The sequence below is a fragment of the Vicugna pacos genome, chromosome 16 (assembly GCF_048564905.1).
Source record: "Vicugna pacos chromosome 16, VicPac4, whole genome shotgun sequence".
Lineage (NCBI taxonomy): Eukaryota > Metazoa > Chordata > Mammalia > Artiodactyla > Camelidae > Vicugna > Vicugna pacos.
In genome coordinates this window covers 35,445,301-35,466,311 of record NC_133002.1, presented here as the reverse complement: position 1 = coordinate 35,466,311, position 21,011 = coordinate 35,445,301, and the positions used below count along the sequence as shown (strand labels likewise).

Sequence of the window (21,011 nt, the reverse complement as noted above, 5' to 3'; positions counted from 1 at the left end):
CAGTTGTTGAGACGGAGGGAACTGGCTCCATTGGTCCCTCTTTCCCCAGGCCTGCATGCCTGGCAGTAGTATTTGGGTGCCATGGGCTCACTGGAGACATCCTGAGTCATAAAAAGTGCTAACAAAAGTCCCCAGGCATCCTCCAATCTTGGCCTGGAAGGGAACCCATTGGGCTCTAATCCTGGATCTGCCATTAATTAATTAGCTGAGTGATCTCTGGCAAGTTCCTCAACTTCTCTGGGCCTCCTTTCCTGTCCTGCCCCTCCACCCCATGAACAGGTGCCTGAGAGAGGAGGTGGAGTCTCTCCAGCCTGGCTCTGAGGCAGGAGGATGGGTGAGATGACCTCCTGGGAGTCCCTTTTGGCGCCAGTGGTCAGAGCCTCTCCCCGGTCAGTGGAGGAGGTTGACCAGGGGGACGTAGCCTTGCTCCACTCCTGATGGGAACATTAATCTCTCCACACCTCCTTCCCTACCCTTCTCAGGCTGCCTCCTGTGCCCTGGGCCTCCTCCCCTGACACTCCTCATCTTCCTGCCCACCTGGGGCCCTGCACAGGAGCAGGAGAAAACCCTCGGGAGAGAGACTAGCCCAGCACTCCTGATGAGCAATAATTTGTTTTATGACAGAAAAGGAAATTGTCTTCAGTTTCACAAGAGCGAAACGAATTCGTTTGAAGTAGTTTGCCCTGCGGCAGGCAGAAGAAGGTTTCTCTTGAGCGTGCCTTCGCTCTCCTTCTCTCCCCCTCTCTCCCTCTTCCCTTCTAATTACTGCAGCTTCCAAGCTGTTGGCATGAGTTGATGCCAGGCTGTCAGATGCCAACTGCCCCAGGATCTCACCTCTTGGGTGTGGATGGGGGGATGGAGCCACGGGAACAAGGTCGAGTGGCTCCCAGTTCAGCTCCTGCCAGGCCTGAAGCCTTACCTGGCACCACCACGGAGGCAGGAAGAGGGCCGGGGCAGAGGGCAGCTCGCCAGGGCCCGGGAGGGCCGTCAGCTCTGGGCTTGGGCGCCTTGATGCCTGGGGAGGGGACTGTCACGGTCTGGTGGGCTTTCCCCCGTGGACTGCTCATGTTTCCCAATCAGCCCTCCTGCCTTATCCTCTCTGATTCCAGCCTAGAAGTTGAACTCTCTAGTGGCACCTGGGCAAGAGAATGGACCATGACCACCTACCGGGGTCAAGATTCATTTGAGGGAAGACAGGATGGGGAGGAGAGAGCCTGCAGCTCACCAATGCTCCCACTAAGAAGTCCAGTGTACTGAAACATCACAGGACCCTATTATACTCATCCTAAGGACCACCTCCTTCCTTCCTTCCTTCCACCTCTCTATCCTTCCATTCACCCACTCAACAAACTTATAAAGCCCTCAGAGAGTGCCAGGCACCATTCCAAGCACTGGGAGTGGAGTGATGAACAAGAATCCCTGCCTCCATGGAGCTGGTGTTCGAGTGTGTAGTATGTTAGTTGCAAGGGGATGGGGCTGTGCCCAGTATGTGCCTAGAACAGAGCAGGCCCTTAAACATTTACTGAATGAGTGACTAAATGCCTGGTCTGAATCAGAGGTGACACTATGAAAGTTCAGCTAGTGAAGGAAAAAAAGAATCAGTTGTTTAACCCCTTCCCTGCCATGCCCTGCGGCCCCACTCCCTTACTCTCCAGGGAGCCCTCCTGCCGTGGTCCAAAGCCAGGGTGTGAAGGGGCAGCTGGTGCATGGAGAGCAGGCAGACGCCAGGCTCCCGGCAGCACCACTGCTTGGCGCTGGGCGCCCTCTAAAACAACAAACTTCATGTCTCTAATTCGGCACTTCCTGTTTGTCTCGATATTATCTCCTATCCTTGAAGCCCACAGGCCCAGTCAGGGATGGGGCAAAGGGCCGGAGCTTCGGGGACTCAGAGAGAGGGAGAGGCCAGGATGCCCTCCCCCAGGTTTCTAGGCTGTGCCCAGGGGCACTGGGCAGCGGGAGGAGCTCTAATGCTCCAGGGCACTCAGTGACGAGCCCCGGGCACCCACACTACAGGAGGTTCCTAGATTCTGAGTTCTGGTCCTCACAGGTTCTTGGGTCAATGACACTCCTTTTCTGCTATGACTCTTGGTTTTCTTTATTTTTTAATTTTTTAGTTGGGGGGAGGTAATTAGGTTATTTATTTATTTATTTATTCTTAGAGGAGATAGTGGGGATTGAACCCAGGACCTCATGCATGCTAAGCATGTGCTCTACCACTTGAGCTATACCCACCCCCCGACTGTTGGTTTTCTGAACACTGCAGAACACGGGGTATTCAGGGTGGGAGTCACCAAGCTTCACTGCCCTCTCTTTCTTTTTTTTTGCCCTCTCTTTCTTATTCTCATGGCTGGGAAGTTCTTCTTGATGTCTAACTTCAGTATCTTTCAGTAGCCTCTGGGGAACGGCTCCGACTTTGGGTGTTTTAAGCACCCAAGTCTTATGTGCCTCAGGTTCCCGAATCAATATTGTAGGCACCTTACAGATGAAGCTTCTAGATTTTAAAGTTCCTGGGACCAGCTGTCTCCCATAAATGCAGACCCTCACTGTGTGAGTGTGTCCACCGTGCTAGGCATCAAGATGGCTGCCCTGTGGGTGGTAAGATCAGGGCAAATTCCAGACAGGCCCCCACCCTGGCCAAAGGGGCAGCCTCTGCCACCCCCAGAGCTCCAGGTAATAACCTAGGGGCCACGCCAGGCTCGCCAGCACCTGAGCCACCGGCAGCAGATAATGACTGGGGAGCTGGGCAGGCAGAGCCAACCCCTCAATCAGGAAGCAAATTAAAAAGAGGAGGAATCTCCCAGACAGACCACAACAATGAGACCGGCCCCCTTTCCAGGGCACTGCTTGCCCTCCCCACTCTCCACCAGATTTCGCCTGCCAGGTCCTGATACCCAGCCCTCCCCTCTAATTCCCCTCTCCTGGGATCCAGCTGGAGGGTGTCCGGGAGACCCTGGCTTCAGGTTGGTGGCAGTGCCCAGCTGGCCAGGACATAGGATCTTGGGCCTCTCAGTGATCCTCATCTGCCAACCTGATCTTGGATTCCTGACAGGGCCCTGGGCACAGCAGGGGGTGTAAGAGGAAGGGTCAGAGTGTGCTTTTGGTGCAGCCTCTTGATGCCCAGGAGGCAAACTCTGGGTGGCTGTGACAAAGGGATTTTATAGAGAACCCACCCACCCCTGGCCTGACAGCCTCTTCTCCTCTGCAAAGGGCGCAATTCAATTCAGTGCAACTCATATTTATTACACACTCAGCACTAGTCATTGCACGAGATGCTTGGAGGGGGAATAAAAAGATGAACAGAGAAAATTCCAGCCTCTCCAGGAGCTCATGATCTGACACACAAACAACTAATCATATCACCCATTGGGCAGTTTTAAGCCCTCTGTATTTTGGGACTCTGGGAGCACAGAAAAGGGTAACTTAGAGAACTGAAGAAGGCTTCATAGATAAGGGGGACATATGAGTTGGGCTTCAAAGGATCAATAGGAGCTCACAGGCAGAGAAATGGGGGAGAGCATTTTAGACAAGGAAGAGTATGTGGCATAAAAATGTAGAGACGATAAGGATGGAGGAGAGGCCCCCTGTGACTGGAGCTTGGGAAGGGAGAGCAGTGAGATTGGGAAGGTAGCCTGAGACCAGATGGGGAAATGGGGCTTAAAATCCAGGCCAAATGGTATGGACTTTCTCCTGTAGGTAATGGAGAACTATCGAATGTTTCTGAGCTGAGGCATGAGATGATCAAGATTCTGTCAACCGGGTAAGAAGAATTCAAACTGCCCACAGAGGAACAAAGGGGATGCTGCTTTTTCTGCCTCTGCTTTTCTCTATGGCTGCTGTCCAGCCAGCCCTCTCCTCCAGCTCCCACTCAGTGCCCTTGCTCCTTTTGTCCCAAACCTCCAACTCATTGTTCCCAGCAGGCTGACAGGGAAGAGCACCTCCCTCTCCCTAGCTCTCTCCCCACCTCTTCGTGTCCCAGATGTCTTGCTGGGTCCTTCCGCCTCCATCACACAACTGGGGCGGAGGAGCCATAGGACAGCTGGTGGGGAAGCTGGGCTCACTTTCTTCATGCATCTTTGGGTGTCAAGCCTTCTGTTGTGTCTTCCCTCCTGATCCAGGCTTCTGCCTTCACTGCTACCCTCCCCAGCTGAGGAGCTTCTGGAAGCTCTGAGTCCAGGGAAGCATTTTTCCAATTTACTCAACTGTGGCTTGTCCACTTCCCTTCTCAAAGAAAGATGCTGGGCTGAGGACTGTATGGCATGAAAAGGACATGCTTCCTGTCCTCTAGGAGCCTGATGACCAGTAGGGAGTTGCATAAGAGGACAACTCCATGGCAACAGAGCAGGCGGCAATCAATGCTAGGGACATTCAAAGGAACAAGCCAGTGCCACGCTGATAAAAAAAAAAAAATGACTTCATAGAGAAAACAGCCTTTGAGCCTGGAGCTTGGAGAATAATTAGCTTTCTTGAAGGCAGAGATGGGGTGACAGGATGGAAATAGTTGGAGCGGAAGTAGGAAGTCTGACATCTTCAGTGAACATTAAGTCCAGTGGGCTGGGCTGGAAGGTTTGTACAAGGACCAATGGAAGTGAAGGCTGTGAAGATGATGGAGGCCAAGTAGGAAGGTCTTAAATGTCACAGTTAGCACAGGGGAGCCCCAGGGTGTATTTGAGATGAAGAATGCCAGGATGGAATGGCTTTTTCGGATTATTAATCTGTTATTGATCTGCAAAACAGCTTAGGTGGGTGGGCCCAGAAGTGGCAGAAAACTCATAGGAGACTTACAAAATAGTCCAGATGAGAAGTAATTCCCATCACCAAGTTAGCACTTCTCTAGAACTTTCACAGATGAATGCCCATTTCCAACTCATTCATTCATTCATTCAACAAATATTTAAGCAGCACTTACTAAATACTAGAAACCATTTCAGGCTATTTCTCCATTCCTTTCTTCACTCTCTCTCTCTTTCTCTCACTCCCTCTCATTTTTGGATTTGAAAACAAAGGTAAACTCTCACCCACACACATCTGGGGACCTCAGCCCAGCATCCTCCTCCTCCCACACACGAGGTAATCTAGTAGCTCCTGCCTTTGGAGCAGGTATATGGGGAAAAATTAGAGACTGGCAGGGCACACAGTAAAAGATTTGGGGGATGGTAGGAGATAGGAAAATCTAAGGGCAGGAGGGTCAGCAGCTTGTGCAGCAGAAAGCTCTTGATGGGGGAGCAAAGCTGACAGCTAAGTGTAGGGGAGACCCAGGATCTCTGGGGGAGGGAGGCTGGGGAGGGAGGGAGGAAAGAGGTGGAAAGAAAAGTGGGAGACAGGCCTCTGGGTGAGGATGGGGGCCAGGAGGGAGGGAAGGACAAATTAGAGAGCTGGGGAAGGAAGTAGAGTCTTAGCAGCTAGAGGTGGGTGAGGGAGGAGGTGGGGACTGGGAGGCGAGGGCAGAGGAAATGGGCCCAGGCACTGGAGACAAAAGTCTGGGAGTCTGAGCCTCTGAGGAGCCACCTGGAAGGTGCAGGCTGCGGCAACATCAAACTTGGGATCCGAGGGTTGGCTCTGGGAGAGAGCTGGAACTGGGGCGGGGCGGGGGGGGGGTGACTGTGGAGTGGGGATGGGGAGCCAAGAGCAAGTAAGAGGGGTTTGAATCTACAATGAACCCGGCTGGATCTTCCAATTCATCCGACACCCCCCTTTTCTTCCGAATGCCAGAGCCTGGGCTCCAGAGTCCCACCCCCCCACATGTAGGTTGAGGCCCCATTATGCCCACCCCCAGCTTTCCTACCTCGTCATTGGTGGTGGGAAAGCACGCTGTTCCGAGGTAGGAATAGAAGAGGAAAGGGGGTCTCTGCCAGATAGGGTCCAGGTGAACCAGAGTCCCAGTAAAACCTTTTCCCGCAAATGAGTCAGGGTCTCCATATACCCTTTACTCATCAGAGAGCTGGGGAGGGGTGCAGGCCAGCAGGTCCAGGCCAAGGGCTTCATCTTTTTCCTCCCCCTAAATCCCCCCACCCCAAGATTCTCCCATTTTGGACTGGACCTGCTACCTAAGCATATGGAACCGATTGAAAGAATTTGTATGCTCACCTTATAATTTATGCAAATCAACTCTGTAATTAACTATAATTTGGAGGCATCCTTTGGTATTTGAGACATTTATCCATGAGGAAATGCCCTAGTGATAATGCTCCCGTATTAACATTATTTACTCCACCTGTGTGGTCTCCTGGGCTTGTTTCCCCCCACCATTCTGATTTTCTGGGCTGGAAGGTGGGGAGGGACTGGGAAGCCCCTCCCTGGAGCCTGCCTCAGTCCTGACGCCTGGGCTCCCCCAGGGAGCTGTGCCTGAGCCCTGTCCTCTTAATTTCGCCTGGGATTAAAGGGAAGGGTGCAGTTCTGCCTCCTAAGCCCCCCATTTCTCTACTCTCTCCTGCCTGATGGGTGGCTTTCTGCTGAGATTTTTTCCACTCTCTTAAGGGCCTCAACGTTCTCATCTCTGAAATGGGTAGAGGAAGGACCTGTTGGGGCTTTTACAGGATAATTACTGAAAAGCTAATGAAGGGACTGGGAATCCCCAGTCTAGAGATTTCTGGGGGGTGTAGGGTGAGGAGCCAGACAAGAGTTCAGGGTATAGACTCCCTGACTCACCCTGTGGGAGACTTGGTGGGGGAGGCGGCATGTAGGCCCTGGGCTACTGGGTTCTGTGTGTGTGGAGGGGGACACACAGCAGTTCCTGTTCCCAATACCAAGGGCATTGGGCTGTGGCTGAGAATGGGATGCAATCACATGAGGTCTCCAAGCCACTCTCCCATGTGGGTCAGAATGCCTCACTTCAGAGAGATCTGGGAAATGGGTCTTACTCTGTTTCATCTCCTTTCTCCTTCCTGGTCTTCTGTCCCTCTCTGCTCCAGGACATGCTCCTGTTAGCCAACACACCTAAACTCACAAACACCCTAAAATTAAGTTCATGTAAATAGTTGGGGGCCGTGGGGACCCAACTAAATTCACCTCCAGGCCCTTTCTCCCTTTCCAGGACATGTTCCCAGCCTCTTCACTCTGCTGGTATTATTTGTTTCTTGAGTGGGGCGTAACTAGATTTCTTCATTGATTTCGGCTTGGAGGAGGTACCGGGGATTGAACGCTGGGCCTCTGGGGTATTGAGCTAGCACTCTACCTATTGAGCTACTCCTTTCCCCTTCACTCTCCTGAAGTTCTGGGATTCCTGAACTGTCTATAAAAGTTCTTGGCTGGGCTCTGCCTCTGGTCCTAGGTGACCTCTTGTCCATCCCAAGCTGCCTCACTCTGTCCTAAGTCAGGGAGAGGATCTTCCTTGATCCCAGATCCAAAAGGTGGATTATACTGGATCCACCTGGTGGTTCCGCGTTGGGAAGTAACTGAAAAAGGGACAAAGAAAAGGGAGGAGGAACGAGGCTCCAGTAGAGGCAGGAGAGACTAGCAGCTGCCAGAGTAACCAGCAGCACTGCTGGGGAGCTCTGCAGGGAGGGACCACGTGAAGGGGTGTGTGTGTGTGTGTGTGTGTGTGGTCTTAAAAGTGGTATCTCCTTCTTTCCCACCAAGTCCATGGAGAGGGGTAGAATTTGGAGAGTTCCAGCCATCCCAGCTCTCTTCCCTGGTGATATTCTCATTTCTTCCATCCTGCAAGAACTACTTTGTCCCTCTTCCTCTGCCTGTCCAACCTCTGGGGAGGGAAGGATGTCCTGTTTACCGCATCCTCAGCTGCCTCTTCCAGCTGAAATCCTCCTTTCCTGGCAGACCTCAGAGACTCAGATCTCACCCCTACCACTCCCCCAAGAGAGCCGGGGGCCACTGTTTCCTGGATTATCCTAAAAGCTTCCGAGGCCGTGAGGACTTGGCAGCATCCCTGCCCGAGTCTCTCACCTCCCCCTCTGGCTCTGACTGTTGCCTCCTTTATAAAGCCTGGCTCTTCCATCACCCCTACTTGCCCCTCACTGCCGCTGCCAGCTCTGGGCTCCATGGACTGGTAAGAGGGGCTGTTCCCTGTCCAGTTCAGGGGACAAGGTGATCAGGTCTCCACTCTAAATTGGGGGACATTGAGAAGGGGTTGGAAGTCTTGATTCTCTCTGACTTGGGGAGGGGAATATAGGAGGGAGGTCTTGAAGGAGTCTGCATGGAGAACAAAAGAGAATTCCTTGGAGCTGTTTGAACTGGGGCTGAGATCTGAGAGGGAAGTGGAGTGGGGATTCACCAGTTAATAGATAACTGGGGACTTCATTCTGTTCTGAGAAAAAAGATGGGCTAATATAACAGACATACAGGGCACACACTCGCTACATGGAAGTTTACACATGATGGAACACCTGCAGAAGTTGTAAGGGAGAAACCACTGAATGTCTTGTGGGGAACACCCTTTATGATGGGGAAGAGAGGACAGATACCTCACATTCAAGCCCCAAAGGTACACACAGGCATGATGCACATGCACACATTTGTAGATACACACACACAGACACACACACCAACATAAAAATGTGCTATCCTCAGCTGGGCTCATCTTTCAGACTGCAAGTGGATGTGGATTCTCAGGACATTTGTGTTTATAATAGAATTAGTGCCCCAAGTAGTGCTTGGCTCTGGTTAGACTCTCAGTTAGTGACTGTTCAATGAATAAAGGATAAATGAAAGAAAACCATTTGGCTCAAGCTCTGGACCCTCTCCAGTCTCCCAGGAGCCTGGGGGAGAGTGGAGGAGAGGAGGGGACATGAGGAATGCATTGGTTTCTGTGATCACCAACTTGCAGTTGGCTGAGCGCAACCTGGAGGTAGAGTTGGGGGTAGAGAAGTGTGAGCAATGAGGAAGCCAGAACTCAGGAGACTGGGCTTCTGGTCCCTGCTCTGCTTCTAACTCGTGATGTGACTGAGCTACTCGCCTCCCTGTTCTGGGGTTAACTTCCCTACTAGCAAAACAAGGGCTTGCACTAGACAGTATTTATGGGCATACTAGCTTTGCTATATTCATAGTGCCATCTCCACGGAGGGACAGTTGAGGTTTGAAAGGGACCACAGCAATCCAATCCAAGATGGGACTAATTTGTCCTATTACACTCAGGATCATGATGGCTTTGATCTGGGGGAAAGTTTAAGAATATCCTCCTCTCATCCTCTCCTCCTTCAGGATCTGGGGAGCCAGACCACCAGGGCTATCACTGCTGCCATAGCGAGGCTGGATGGAACAGCAGGCAGGACATGTGCTTTGGACTCAGTTTCCTTCTCTGTCTCTTAATAGTTCTGCAGTCTTGGGCAGGTCATTTAACTTCTTTCATCCCTGGCTTCCTCATCTGTACAATGGTGGTGATGGGCAGATAATAATAACTACATGGCTGTACGCTCCTGAGAGTTAGAGATATCTGTGTAAAGCACCTGGAACATAGTATGCGTCCAATAAATAAGTCCTGTTTATGATGGAGATGAACAGTTCTGCTCCAGGTACACAGTGTTGACTATAAATGAGGCACAAGAAGGAGACGGGTGGCAAAATGGGAGATGGACACTTGTAGCAAAATCTGTCTGTTGAGGGGAATGAGGGAAAGGAAATGACCCAAGTCCTGGGCAGATCTCAGTGGGCTGCGTGGTTCAACTTTGAGGTGAGATAAGAACATGGCAGTGGGCAGTGGTGATCTTGGCAGTTATGTCAGCATAAGACCATGGGCACCATTCAGTAAGGAAATATCCAGTAAGTGGGAAATTGAAAGAGCTGGAGTCAAAGGAACAAAAAAAGAGGGGGATCTGGAAGAAAGAAAGTGCCCTGAATCAGCAAACCTAGGCAGGGCAGAAAATCAGAACTGCTGAATTTTCTGAGACACTGCATTACTGCTGAATTTCATGCTGGTGAGTCCCAGGCAGATGGAGGGTCTCTGCTTCTGGGAAACCCAGGTGGCTGTGCGTTAGGACGAGGTGGGGTTAAAGGGGGCCTGGGATGAAAGTAGGGTGGGATGTCTACTGTTCAGGGGCTGGATCCCTTTCCCTGTTGCTTTCCAGGGAAAGATGGAAGGAGCTAGGAAGACAAGACAATCGGGTGCCTATAAATAAATGGAAGGGGGGAATTTCTTTTCCCACCCAGAGTCAGATCCCTGTGCACCTTAAGAGCAGCCACTTCGGAAACAGCCAGAGGCCAGCAAGCTGCAGGGAGGAGGAGGCAGAGAATGCCTAGGGGTCAAATCAGACTTAACCCAGGAATCCAAGTTGCAGGTTCTGTGATAACCGTGAGCCTCTAACTCTGTCCTGGAGGTCGCTGTGAACTGAGGTGCAAACCCAGCTAAGTCAAGATTTGTAGGCTGAGTGCATGGAGATAAAACCATGTGGAAGAGAGGATTGTCAGTTTAGCCATGGCCACAAAAACCCAGAACCGTTCCTAAGAATCTACATCTCAGGGGCCCAAGAGCTGGAAAGGAAATCCGCCTGATCAGAAAGTACGATCTCTGACATCTGGGAGGAGACTCGCGGCTTCCTAAGTGCCCGCCCTTTACCCCGCAGGGCGGCTGCTCTAACCGTATTTCACCCAGGAGGAAACTGAGGCTCACAGCAACCTGACCTGCCAGATGAGCTTAGCAAGGCAGGGCTGGAGCTAGAATTTAGGTCTGTCAACTTCTAGTCCAAAGATCTTTGTGAATATACCTTATTCCAACAAACATTTTCTGGGAACCAACTTATTTAATAATTGTAACACTACCAACTATAACTTTGATTTGCTATGAGCTTACTAGGGGCCCCACTGAGCTAGAGGTTTTAAAAACATCAATTCCTTTAAGCCCCAGGAAACCCTCCCGATTTGTATCCAGGTTGCCCATACGAGGAAACTGAGTCTTACAAAAGAGGGATTTGCACAGATAACTCACACACTGTTTCTGGATATGAGAATGTGTATGTTTAGGGGCAAAATGATCGATTTTCAACTGGCTTGTGGACTTAATTTAGCAGCACTTCGAATTCGGGAGAGGTAAACCAAGGGTGGTGGAATAGCGGCTGTACAGCCCAAATTGAATCAGCCTAAATTCCGCTCTGGTTGTACGAAATACAGCTGTAAAGACAAAAACGAAATATAAAAAGCAGACGGCAGAGCGCATAGGGAAAGTCAACAGGCGCAACGAAAAAAATTAGGAAGTTGATCAGAATTCCCCACTCAAGAAAAGGGTCACGTCTAGAGGTCAAAGCGGAGGGTACACGAGGCACCCAACAGGGAAAGGAGCTTCGTATCCGGGACCACAGGCCAGCCCGGCGGGGAGGAGAAGAGACCCGCGCTGGGTATCTCAGCCAACTCGGATCTTGAGAGATGTTTTTAGGTGGGCGCCGCGAAAGCCCTGAAATTCTGCAGAGGGTTGCACTGTGCGTGTGCATTTATTTTTCTCAAAGGAATCCAAGACCCTTCCCCAAATTTATTAACCTTGGGTTTACTCATTCAGGTGAGAATCAGGAGGGACTGGTGGCAATGGGTCCCTCAAATCTTTGCAGAAGTGACCTTTCCCACTGCTATCCGGGCACCTGCCCTAACTTTCAGGGTCGGGTGCGCCGGGGAGCTGGCTGAGCACCACTGGGTCCCAGAGGGCGCAGGCATTTTTGAGAGGCGGACCTGGGAGGCGCCGGGGTTGCTCCGCAAGGGTAGATGGAGAATGAGAACTAAGGGGGCAGGCAGAGATGGGCCAGTGGAGTGGGGAGAAGGGAGAAGGTTACCTCCCCCCCAAAAAAGATGAGTGGCCGGAAAAGGAGAGCAGGAAGGCAAGAGAGAGCAAAGGACTCGGGAAGCTGGTGGTGGTGGTAAGAAGCGGCGGGGGGAATGGGAGGGGGAGCAGCGTTCGAGGAACACTTCTGCCCAAGCCTTGGAGTGGACCGGACCCACACTTGGGGCTCAATCCATCTTTTCTCTCAGTTCCGGGGTATTGCTGCCCGTCCAGGGAGGGTGGGTGGAGAGCCTTCGAGGCAAATTGCGCCCTAGGGTGACTCGTTATCACCCCCCAGAACCCGCCCCCTCCTCCATTCCCCCAGGGTCTGAGTCCAGCGTCCTCGCCAGAGCCAGCCAGCTCGTGGGCAGTTTTCCACCCCAGGGGGGGCCCGCAGGCCCTGGGAAACACTCCGCCCAGGCCCCTCGCCCCGGCAGTGGAGGGGCCAGGGAGGAGCGAGGGAGGGGGCGGGGTGCGACCTAGTTAGCTATCCCTCCCCACTCCCCGCAGGCCCGGCCCCGCTGGGCCTCCGGTCTGGCCGAGCCTGCAAGGGTTAAAGGAGGCCGCAGGTGAGGTGGGCGGGGCCGCGAATTCGGGGAAAAAGGAGCCCAGCGCCGAGGATGAAGGCAGAGAGCGCGGTGAGTCACGGGCGGAGCTGGCCTCGCTCGCTTGCTCACCGGCTCCCGCCCGCCCTCCACTCTCCACCCTCCACCCTCCTGCGGCCTCTCTCCGCCCCTCCTCCGCCGCCCGCCGCCGGGTCTGGTCGCGGCCCCCGCTGGTCCTCGGCTTCAGCCCCTCACCGCTGGAGAGCCGGCCGCCGCGCGGGGCCCAAGAGTGTGGGTCGGTAGCGCGCCAGTCCGCGGTGCCCGAAGCCCGAGCGCAGCCTCGAGGTAGGAGCCCGGGTCGTAGTGGCGAGGGGCGCGCGCATCGGCGATCGGCTCCGAAAGATGCGCCCGGAACGCGCCATGGCCTCCTCTGGCCTTAGGGGAGGTGGTCCTAAAGAATCCGAGGGGCTTAGAGCCCCGGCGGAGTGAAAACGGGGCGGATGGGCGAGGTTGGAAACTGGGGAAACTGGAGCGACTGGGACAACTGGAGGACTAGAACCTTGAGGACCGGGAGTACGGAAGTCCTGACCACCTGAGCGCTGGTGATAGGAGAGGCAGCCGGCGGAAGGGGGAAGAAAGGTGTCTCTGCTCGCCTTACCGCGTTGGGGAGCGGCAAGTCGGGGTACGCGCCCGACTGTTTCCCGTCCCAAGATCTCAGTAGCAGGCTAGTGCATCCCAGGACTGGGCCCCCTGGCCCTGTGTCAGGTGAGACCACTCTGGAACCTGGGTCGTTAGCCTCCCCACCCTCTAACCCCTGGGGCTGTTCCCAGGCGCCGAAATCTAGTAGTGTCCCAGGCCTCACTGCTCCTGCCCAGCCCCTTCTGGGCTGCCCCGCCTGGGCCTGAGGCTCCATTCCTGCTACTTCACCCTGTTCCTTTCTTGTGGTGAGGAAGCAGGAGCCTGAGTAGGCGCCCCAGTCGCCTTCTCCCTCTCTCTCCCAGACCACAGGGGCTACCTCTCTGGTCCCAGAAGCAGAACGTGGTAGGGTCATCTGAATCCAGCTTTGGGAAGGAAAAGTCCCTGCTCTAAACCACTGTACCACCCCACCCCACCCCCACCATCAGAGAAGGCCCAGGCACCAAGGCAGGGCTCCCAGGGCTTAGGGATAGGCAGTGAGATGAGGGGGAGCTTCAAGTGACTGATACGTGGTCGAGAAAGGGGTGCATGAAGGGTTGGAGGATGTCTTTAGGTTCCCATTGGTTTAGGGAAAGAGTAACAGACTAGGAGTGGAGAGACCTGGTTCACAGAGGTACATACAGTACACATTTGTTGATAGAATGAATAAATTAATGTACTTTCTTCAAGTGACTTCTTCAAATTCAGCCTGTTTCCTCTTCTTATAAAATAAGAGGACACGGCTGCATGTTAGAATCATCTGGGGAGCTCCTAAAAATGATCCATGCTGAGAATGCATGGATCGCTACTATATGCTCTCTTTGAGTGGTTCTTCTTAAGTTCTGTGTGATTCTGGCTTTTCCTATTGCCCTCCACTTCCCCCACTCAGTCCCTGCATCCTTTCAGGGGGTGGCAATTTTATTTTCCTCAGCTGTTGGTAAGCTCTTCTCCGGCTGACCTCTTTCTCTGGAGGAACAGAGCCCACCTAGCTTCACATCAGCATCTCTAGATTGGAAGAGGGCAGGGCTAGCAGCCAGGGAGCTGGCTGAGTGTGGGTCAGGATAGGGAAGGGGGCTTAGCTTTCTCTGGTGGAGAGAAGTCCTCTGGAAACTGGCACTGCAGCTGCACCCCAGGGAGGTGAAGTTCCCACTAGAGGAAAAGGGGTGGGGGCCAGGCATGGGAGTGGGTTTGCTGGGGCCGAGGCAATCTGGCCAGGCAGGTCGCCGGGGTGAGGGGGGGGGAGTGGTGTAAAGCAGTGAAATGCTCTTCACTGAACATGTCCCAGGGATGAAAGGAAGGCTCTTTCTCCAAAATCTCTGAACCTCCTTTGGGCTTCAGGAAGTTGGGTCACTTCAAGCTTCAGATTTCAGAAACAGACAATCTCCCTCTCCCCAGCTGTGTTCTAAGTTAAACTGGGGAAGCTGAGATGGGTCTAGGAATCCCATTTGGGCTGGCAGTTAGTCTATGGGGTTGGGGGAAATGCCACCACCCCTGTGCCGGCCTGGGCAGCTAGGGTGGGGATGGTTCTAACACTGTACTGTAGGTGTATCCGATCTACCAGCCTGGGACTAACCCAATACCTAGGATGAGGTGGGTCCTACAGGAGGGATCACCTAGGGGAAGGTAGACTCCCATTATCCTCTGCATGGTGGGGAGCCTCACACCTTCAACCCTTCCTAGCACTTCCAAATTCTCTTAACTGATCTTTAGTCCCCACCTAGAGGTGCCTTCCTCTTTTTACCTGGGGGTGGGAAAGGAGCACTCTGTGGGGAGGGTGACCTGGGCTAAGCCAGAAATTAAGCCAATTACTTTCCACACTTCACCTCTTCTTTGCCCCGTTTAGGTCCCACCTGAGGTGTCCTTGACCTTCCCTGTCTCCCACCTCGGATCCCGGCAATGCTAACCGCTGTCTGCGGCTCTCTGGGCAGCCAGCACACGGAAGCTCCCGCTGCCTCCCCACCGCGCCTCGACCTGCAGCCTCTCCAAACATACCAGGGCCACACGAGCCCGGAGGCCGGGGACTACCCCTCCCCGCTGCAGCCTGGAGAGCTGCAGAGCCTCCCGCTGGGCCCCGAGGTGGACTTCTCACAGGGCTATGAGCTGCCGGGGGCCTCCTCTCGGGTAACCTGCGAGGACCTGGAAAACGACAGTCCCTTGGCTCCGGGACCCTTTTCCAAGCTCCTGCAGCCGGACATGTCACACCACTACGAATCTTGGTTCCGGCCGACACACTCAGGCACCGAGGATGGCTCGTGGTGGGACCTTCATCCGGGTACCAGCTGGATGGACCTCCCCCACACTCAGGGCGCGCTCACCTCACCTGGCCACCCCGGGGCGCTTCAAGCTGGCTTGGGGGGCTACGTCGGAGACCACCAGCTTTGTGCCCCGCCGCCCCACCCGCACCCTCACCACCTCCTCCCAGCCGCCGGAGGGCAGCACCTTCTGGCGCCTCCCGACGGGGCGAAGGCTTTGGAAGCGGCCGCCACGGAATCCCAGGGGCTAGATTCCAGTCTGGATGGGGCGGCCCGGCCCAAAGGCTCCCGGAGGTCAGTGCCCCGCAGCTCAGGCCAGACCGTGTGCCGCTGCCCCAATTGCTTGGAGGCGGAGCGACTGGGGGCTCCGTGCGGGCCAGATGGGGGCAAGAAGAAGCATTTGCACAATTGCCATATCCCGGGCTGCGGGAAAGCCTACGCCAAGACGTCGCACCTGAAGGCTCACCTGCGCTGGCACAGCGGCGACCGTCCCTTCGTGTGCAACTGGCTCTTCTGCGGCAAGCGCTTCACGCGCTCCGACGAGCTGCAGCGCCACCTCCAGACCCACACCGGCACCAAGAAGTTCCCCTGCGCCGTCTGCAGCCGGGTCTTCATGCGCAGCGACCACCTGGCCAAACACATGAAAACCCACGAGGGCGCCAAAGAGGAGGCTGCCGGGGCAGCGGCGGTGGGCGAGGGCAAGGCCGGCGGAGCGGAGCCCCCCGGGGGCAAAAGCAAGCGCGAGACAGAGAGCAGCGGGGCTCCCTCCAACTGAGCTCCTCAGTCCCGCCTCCCCGATGGTCTCCCTGGGGCCATCAGAAGACAGCCCTCTGGCCTAATGCCCTTGGGGGGCGGTTTGAGTAAGAGGAAGGTGGTTATTTATTGAGAGGGAGGAAAAGTGGTGCGGGGACAGGGACCCGGGTGCTAGGGGTTTCTTAGTCTATGGGGCTGGACAGGACGGACGCCTTTGACTGTTTGGCTGGGCCAGGAGGAGCTGCGCATGCCTATCAGTTCTCCCCTTCCTCGCTATTTCACTCTCGCCCCTGGGCTGGGGGGTGGGGTGGGGTGGAGTCCCCCTACTGCGGCTGGAGGGCGGAGAGGACCGGCTGGAGGAGACAGGACGTCCCCGGAGCAGAGAGGAGTGGGGCCGCCCTAGGCGCTGGGGGCAGCTGTCTGGACAAGTCCTTAGTGCCTGAGAACCGGGACATAAAAGGGCCTCCGCCCTGCGGCCCGGGTCCCTTTCATCCCCCTTAGAGTGCTTCTACACCCCAGGGTTTTTGGAGGGAGAGCTGAGATGGGGTAGCAGAGGCCGGGGGTCCCCTTAAGGGAAGAGTTTGTATCTGGCTGGGAGGGTTGATGCAGAAATAACACCTTTGATGTGTCTCATTAAGCCTTGCAGACCCAGTCTGATGGAGCCATGAAGGAAGAGGGGGAAGAGGGCCAGAACTGGCGACAACTTCCAGTCAGAACTGTTGGGTGGAAGAGAGAGCCAGATGTGGGGGTTGAGCAAGGAAGTCTCTTCTAGAATGAGAGAAGAGGATTTGGTTAGGGACTGGAACTAAGCCCTTCCATCTCTAACTTTGATTCAGTCCTTAACTCTTGGTCTTTATGAAAACAAAGTTCAGAAATCCACTTGCCATCTGTCACCCAATGTAGGCCTTCAAGGCAGCCAGGAGCCCCAGCTCCAGAATTGATGTAGTTCCTCGCTGTAGGTCTCCTAGCATTTGCCTTCCTTTTAGGGATGGAAGGAAGAGGGTTACCTCGGTTGGGTGGAGGTAGGTGGGAGTAGGTGGAGGTGTAGCAGAGGGACCAGGTTCTCACTTAGAGTTGAGGACTCTGTCCCTACCTGGCCATCTGCTAAGCCCCACTCTTTAGCCCCACCCTCCCCTTTCCCGCTGGCTACAGCCTTGCCCCTCCTGTAGAGTGTGTTAGGAGGCTCCTCCCGGTCTCATCTCTTGGGGACAGCTCCCCTTCCATATGAAGAAGTTGTTCTCCCACTGGAAGGGGTCTGTCTTCTGAAGGGATGTCCAGGAAGCTGCCCCTGTCCCCTTCTTTAGTTGCTAGAAATACATCCTGATGGTGATCATGGAGTGGGGAAGAGGGAAGCCCAGCAGAGGCTGATTCAGGCAAAAGGAAAGAAGTTGATGGGGAAAGGGTCTGGCGGGCCACAGGACCCTGGAGCTGGTAGGCTTTCCCAGGCTCCAAGTAGAAGCCTTAAGATTCCCCCCCCCTCCCCGACCTCCCCTTCCCCTGCCCCTCTTTCTCCACCCGGAGCCCTATTGAAGATTAGTTGTGTATTGATTTTTAAGTTATAAGCAAAGGGTATTTTATTTAATATTAGGACACGTATTTGCATGTTGTGTGTACCTATGTGTGTTTCTGTGTGTGTGTGTGTATGTGTGTTTCTCTCTACTGAGCCTCAGGTCTCCAGCCAGGGAGACCTGATCTTGTTCACCCCGGCCAAAGTCCTGGAGCCTAGCATCTCTTCCTAACTTGGGGATGCAGGAGCCTAGTCCAAGGACTAGATGTTATTGGGAAGTGGGGCTGGGATCTGGGTGGGAACATGTTTGTGTAGAAGGGAGCCCTTCTTAAGAGGGATAGGGTGACTCTTCCTGAGGGACTCATGGGCCGGGGTAGTTTAAGAAGTGATGTTCTTTCTTTATGCTCCCTCTTTTCCCTACCTCCTGCTACGCTGACCTGAGGTCCCTTTCATTGATGAAAGGGTTGGGGGCAGAAGAGAGCTGTAGTGCCTGCAGGTTGCCTGGCCAGGTGGCGGAGGGGGAGAGAGGGAGGGCGCTGTGGGTGTGGGATGCCTTTTCCCTCCACCCATCGAAACCAGCCACCCCCTCCCTGTGCCACCAGGACAGCCTTTCCCAGTGACCATTCTCAGGGGAACTCCCGAATGGGTGTTGGTGGAGGGGGGAACATAAATGTTCCCCGCTTGGAGGCCCTGAGCTCTAAGGTGTGTAGGTGAGGGCTTTGGTTAGGTTTTCTTCCGCTCCCCTCTTTTATAGACCTAAGTTGCTTGGCTGTCTGCCCCTTCTAGGCAGCCCCCTAGAGGAGAAATGTAGGATTTTTTTTTCTTTAACTGCTGTGAACCCACTTTGGGGAGGGGGCCGGGGTGGGGGCGGGGAATGAGGAGGAAGAAACAGCCTGTGTTTTTTATGCTATAATAAAGTCATCAACCACATCACTGCTTCATTTGTCTTCTAGCTCGGATTTCCTCTTTGACTCAGGGTCCCTCAGCAGCGAGGACCAGGCTGGCTGCAGGGTGGGGTGGACACTTCTCTTTGATCCTACAGCCCTGGGCAGCCTCCTCCCTTTGTTTGGGGCAGAGCTGAGCTGATGGAAGGGTCTGATCCTGCCTGGAGGTGGCTGGTGCAGAAGGAGGGTGGAGCTCCCTCGGGGTTGATAGCTGGGTTGCTGTCCCTCCCTGGTCTTTCTTCTTGAAGACAAGAAGGTTCTAGATATTTCCTTCCTCTTCTACATTGCAAGCCCCCTCTTTCACCTCCCCTGCCAAATGCTGGTTCCCTGTCTTCCTAGAGATGGCTAGCCTCTTGGCCCCTTCACCCTGCGCCCATGGAGGGGTGTGTGTCAATCAGTCCTTCTGGCTGTGAGTGAGGTGGGGGGTGACTGACAGTGATTTCTTCACCCAGGATGATCCCTATCGGGGACGAGGCGATGAAAGGCAGCCAGGCTATCTGATGGGCTCTGGTCCAGCTGGAAAGTATGAGGGAAAGGTTCCTACTGCAACTCCCAGCTAGAGATTGGCCACAGTTACACAACCGCGGTGTGCACAGAAGCACCTCACTGGGCACCCTCCAATATTCACAAATACCTGTCTGTACACACGTGCCCAGGCTGCTCCATGCCTGGTGCACACGCAGTTGGTGCCTAATGCATTTCAAATGAGTAAAAACCTCATGGCTCCTGACCCTCAAATTAGGAAGATTGACAGAGGATCAGTTTTTGGCTCCAAGGGTGCAGAGTAAGTTATGTTTTTCCACTTTCCCATCCTGCATCTTGGCCAAAATGATCATCTACCCTAATGGAATTCGTATTCCCCCGACTCTAACCCTAACCCAATTGTTCAGAGTAAAATCTGATACCCAGGTTGGCCCATCCCATCACTTGTTTGGGAGAGACTGGGATCACAAAGTTTAAGGCCACTTTGGGATGGGGGCATCAGAATCATTTAGGGGTTCCAGAGGAGAGTAGACAGTTTAGGGGGGCCAAATGTTTGTTTCCATCTGCTGTTGGACTTAGACGTCTGGGTGGAGGAGGGACAGGCATGTTCCCATGACCTCGTGCCCACCCCACTCTTTGGCTCCTCTTTTATCTTCCTGGTTCTGGGAGACTTAGACCCCAGGAGTCTGGTGAGCCCTCTCCTCCTCTTCCCCCACCGCTGCCCCCAGGGGCAGGAGGGCAGCTGTGGGGCCGGCTGGGCCTGTCTGGGCAGGGCTGGGGCCGCCCCTCCTCCCCTTGCAGCTCCTCCCGCTGACCTGCATTCTTAGCGGGGGCCTTTGGTGGGGCTCTGACGCTCACTTGCTGGCCCTGACAGCAAATACTGCCTGGCTGGCCCTGCCCCATCCCCCCCACCCCCATGGAGCCCAAGGCCACCTCTGACCCCTCAGTTCTGGCGCCCCTGGGAGGACGAACCTGGAGGAGCTGAGAAGGAGTTTGGGAAATCAGAGCATCTGGGCTGACCCTCTGGGAGACTTCTCTGAGGCACCATCTCCTCTCCTGGGAAGCAGGAGTAGAATCCCTCTAGGGTAGATGAGTGAAGTCAGGAATGGGAAAGTGACAGAGGAGCAGGCAGCCTGGGAACTGCAGCCTCGGGCTGTGTTGCGCCCCAGACCCAGTCTCTCCTGCCTGTCCCTGCCCTGCAGCAGGCAGCCGGGGGAGTGCAGGGGGTGAGCCAGCTTTCCTGCCCGCCGCTTCAGGTCCTCACGTTTGTCAGCGCACAGCCTTGATGTTTGTTTCTGGAATGACGTCCAATGGCAACCTCACCTCCCACCCTTGACATCACACCAGAAGCAGCCTTCACTTCCCATTAATCATAGTGAATCTGACTGCTCAATATCTTAGCAGTGTAGATTTGAAAAGAATCTCAGGAATCAAATAGTCCAGCTGTTCCCACCCCGGCAGAGGGCACATTAGAATCACCAATGGAGTTTTTCCAGATGCCCCAATTCACTCCCCCAAATCCCACCAAATTATATCCCCTGGGGGTGCTGCAGTAGAGCAGCACTTCTCAGGCTACACCTGGCGGTCTTGTTAACATGCAGATTCCAATTCAGAAGGTTTGAGGTGGGGCCCAAGATTCTGCATTTTGAAAAACCTTCTGGATAATGCTGATGCTGGTAAACTTCGAACACTTTAAGAAAAGTATTCAAGTACGTGTTGTGCAGTGGGAGTTGTGAGTTGTGTGGCTGAAAAACAATCCCTCCTCACCCGACAGTGGTTGAGAACCACTGATCTAGTCCAATGCCTTCTTTTGCTATTGGGAAAACTGAGGCCCTCGCGGGTACAGTGACCTGGAAGAGACCAGCAGAGCCACAGTAGGGGCAGCAGGAAATGTTAGTCTGCAGAGTTCCAGGTAGTGGTCTTCTCTGCCTCCAGCCCAGCTTCCAGGTCAATCTTCTCTGCAAGTGGCCGTCCCCTTTCTGAAAGTGAAGCCCATCTCCCTGCAGACAGCATACTCTTGGGAATCAGCCTTGTTTACGTAGAGGCAATCAGAAAATATCTCAGATTTCAGATGCTCCAACAGCCTTATCTGGCAGGTTACCCCTGGCCATCACCCAGCTCTCTTGCCTGCAGCCTGCCTCCTGGGGAAGCGCCGGCCTCTGC

The 21,011-nt window shown here is 54.4% G+C and overlaps 1 protein-coding gene across 3 annotated transcripts; it reads left to right on the top strand.

Moving 5' to 3' along the window:
• The first annotated feature begins 12,191 nt into the window (after positions 1 to 12,191).
• SP6 (Sp6 transcription factor) lies at positions 12,192 to 18,286 on the top strand. Of its 3 annotated transcripts, none has more exons than XM_031686084.2 (2): positions 12,192 to 12,327; positions 14,753 to 18,286. In XM_031686084.2, exon 2 carries the CDS (start codon positions 14,806 to 14,808, stop codon positions 15,934 to 15,936), a length of 1,131 nt encoding a protein of 376 aa, XP_031541944.1. In that variant the 5' UTR covers positions 12,192 to 12,327; positions 14,753 to 14,805; the 3' UTR covers positions 15,937 to 18,286. The 3 variants fall into 3 exon arrangements, with proteins under 3 accessions (XP_031541944.1, XP_015103394.1, XP_031541942.1); XM_015247908.3 differs by having other exon boundaries at positions 12,197 to 12,579; XM_031686082.2 differs by lacking the exon at positions 12,192 to 12,327 and adding an exon at positions 12,591 to 12,999.
• The last annotated feature ends 2,725 nt before the right edge of the window (positions 18,287 to 21,011 follow it).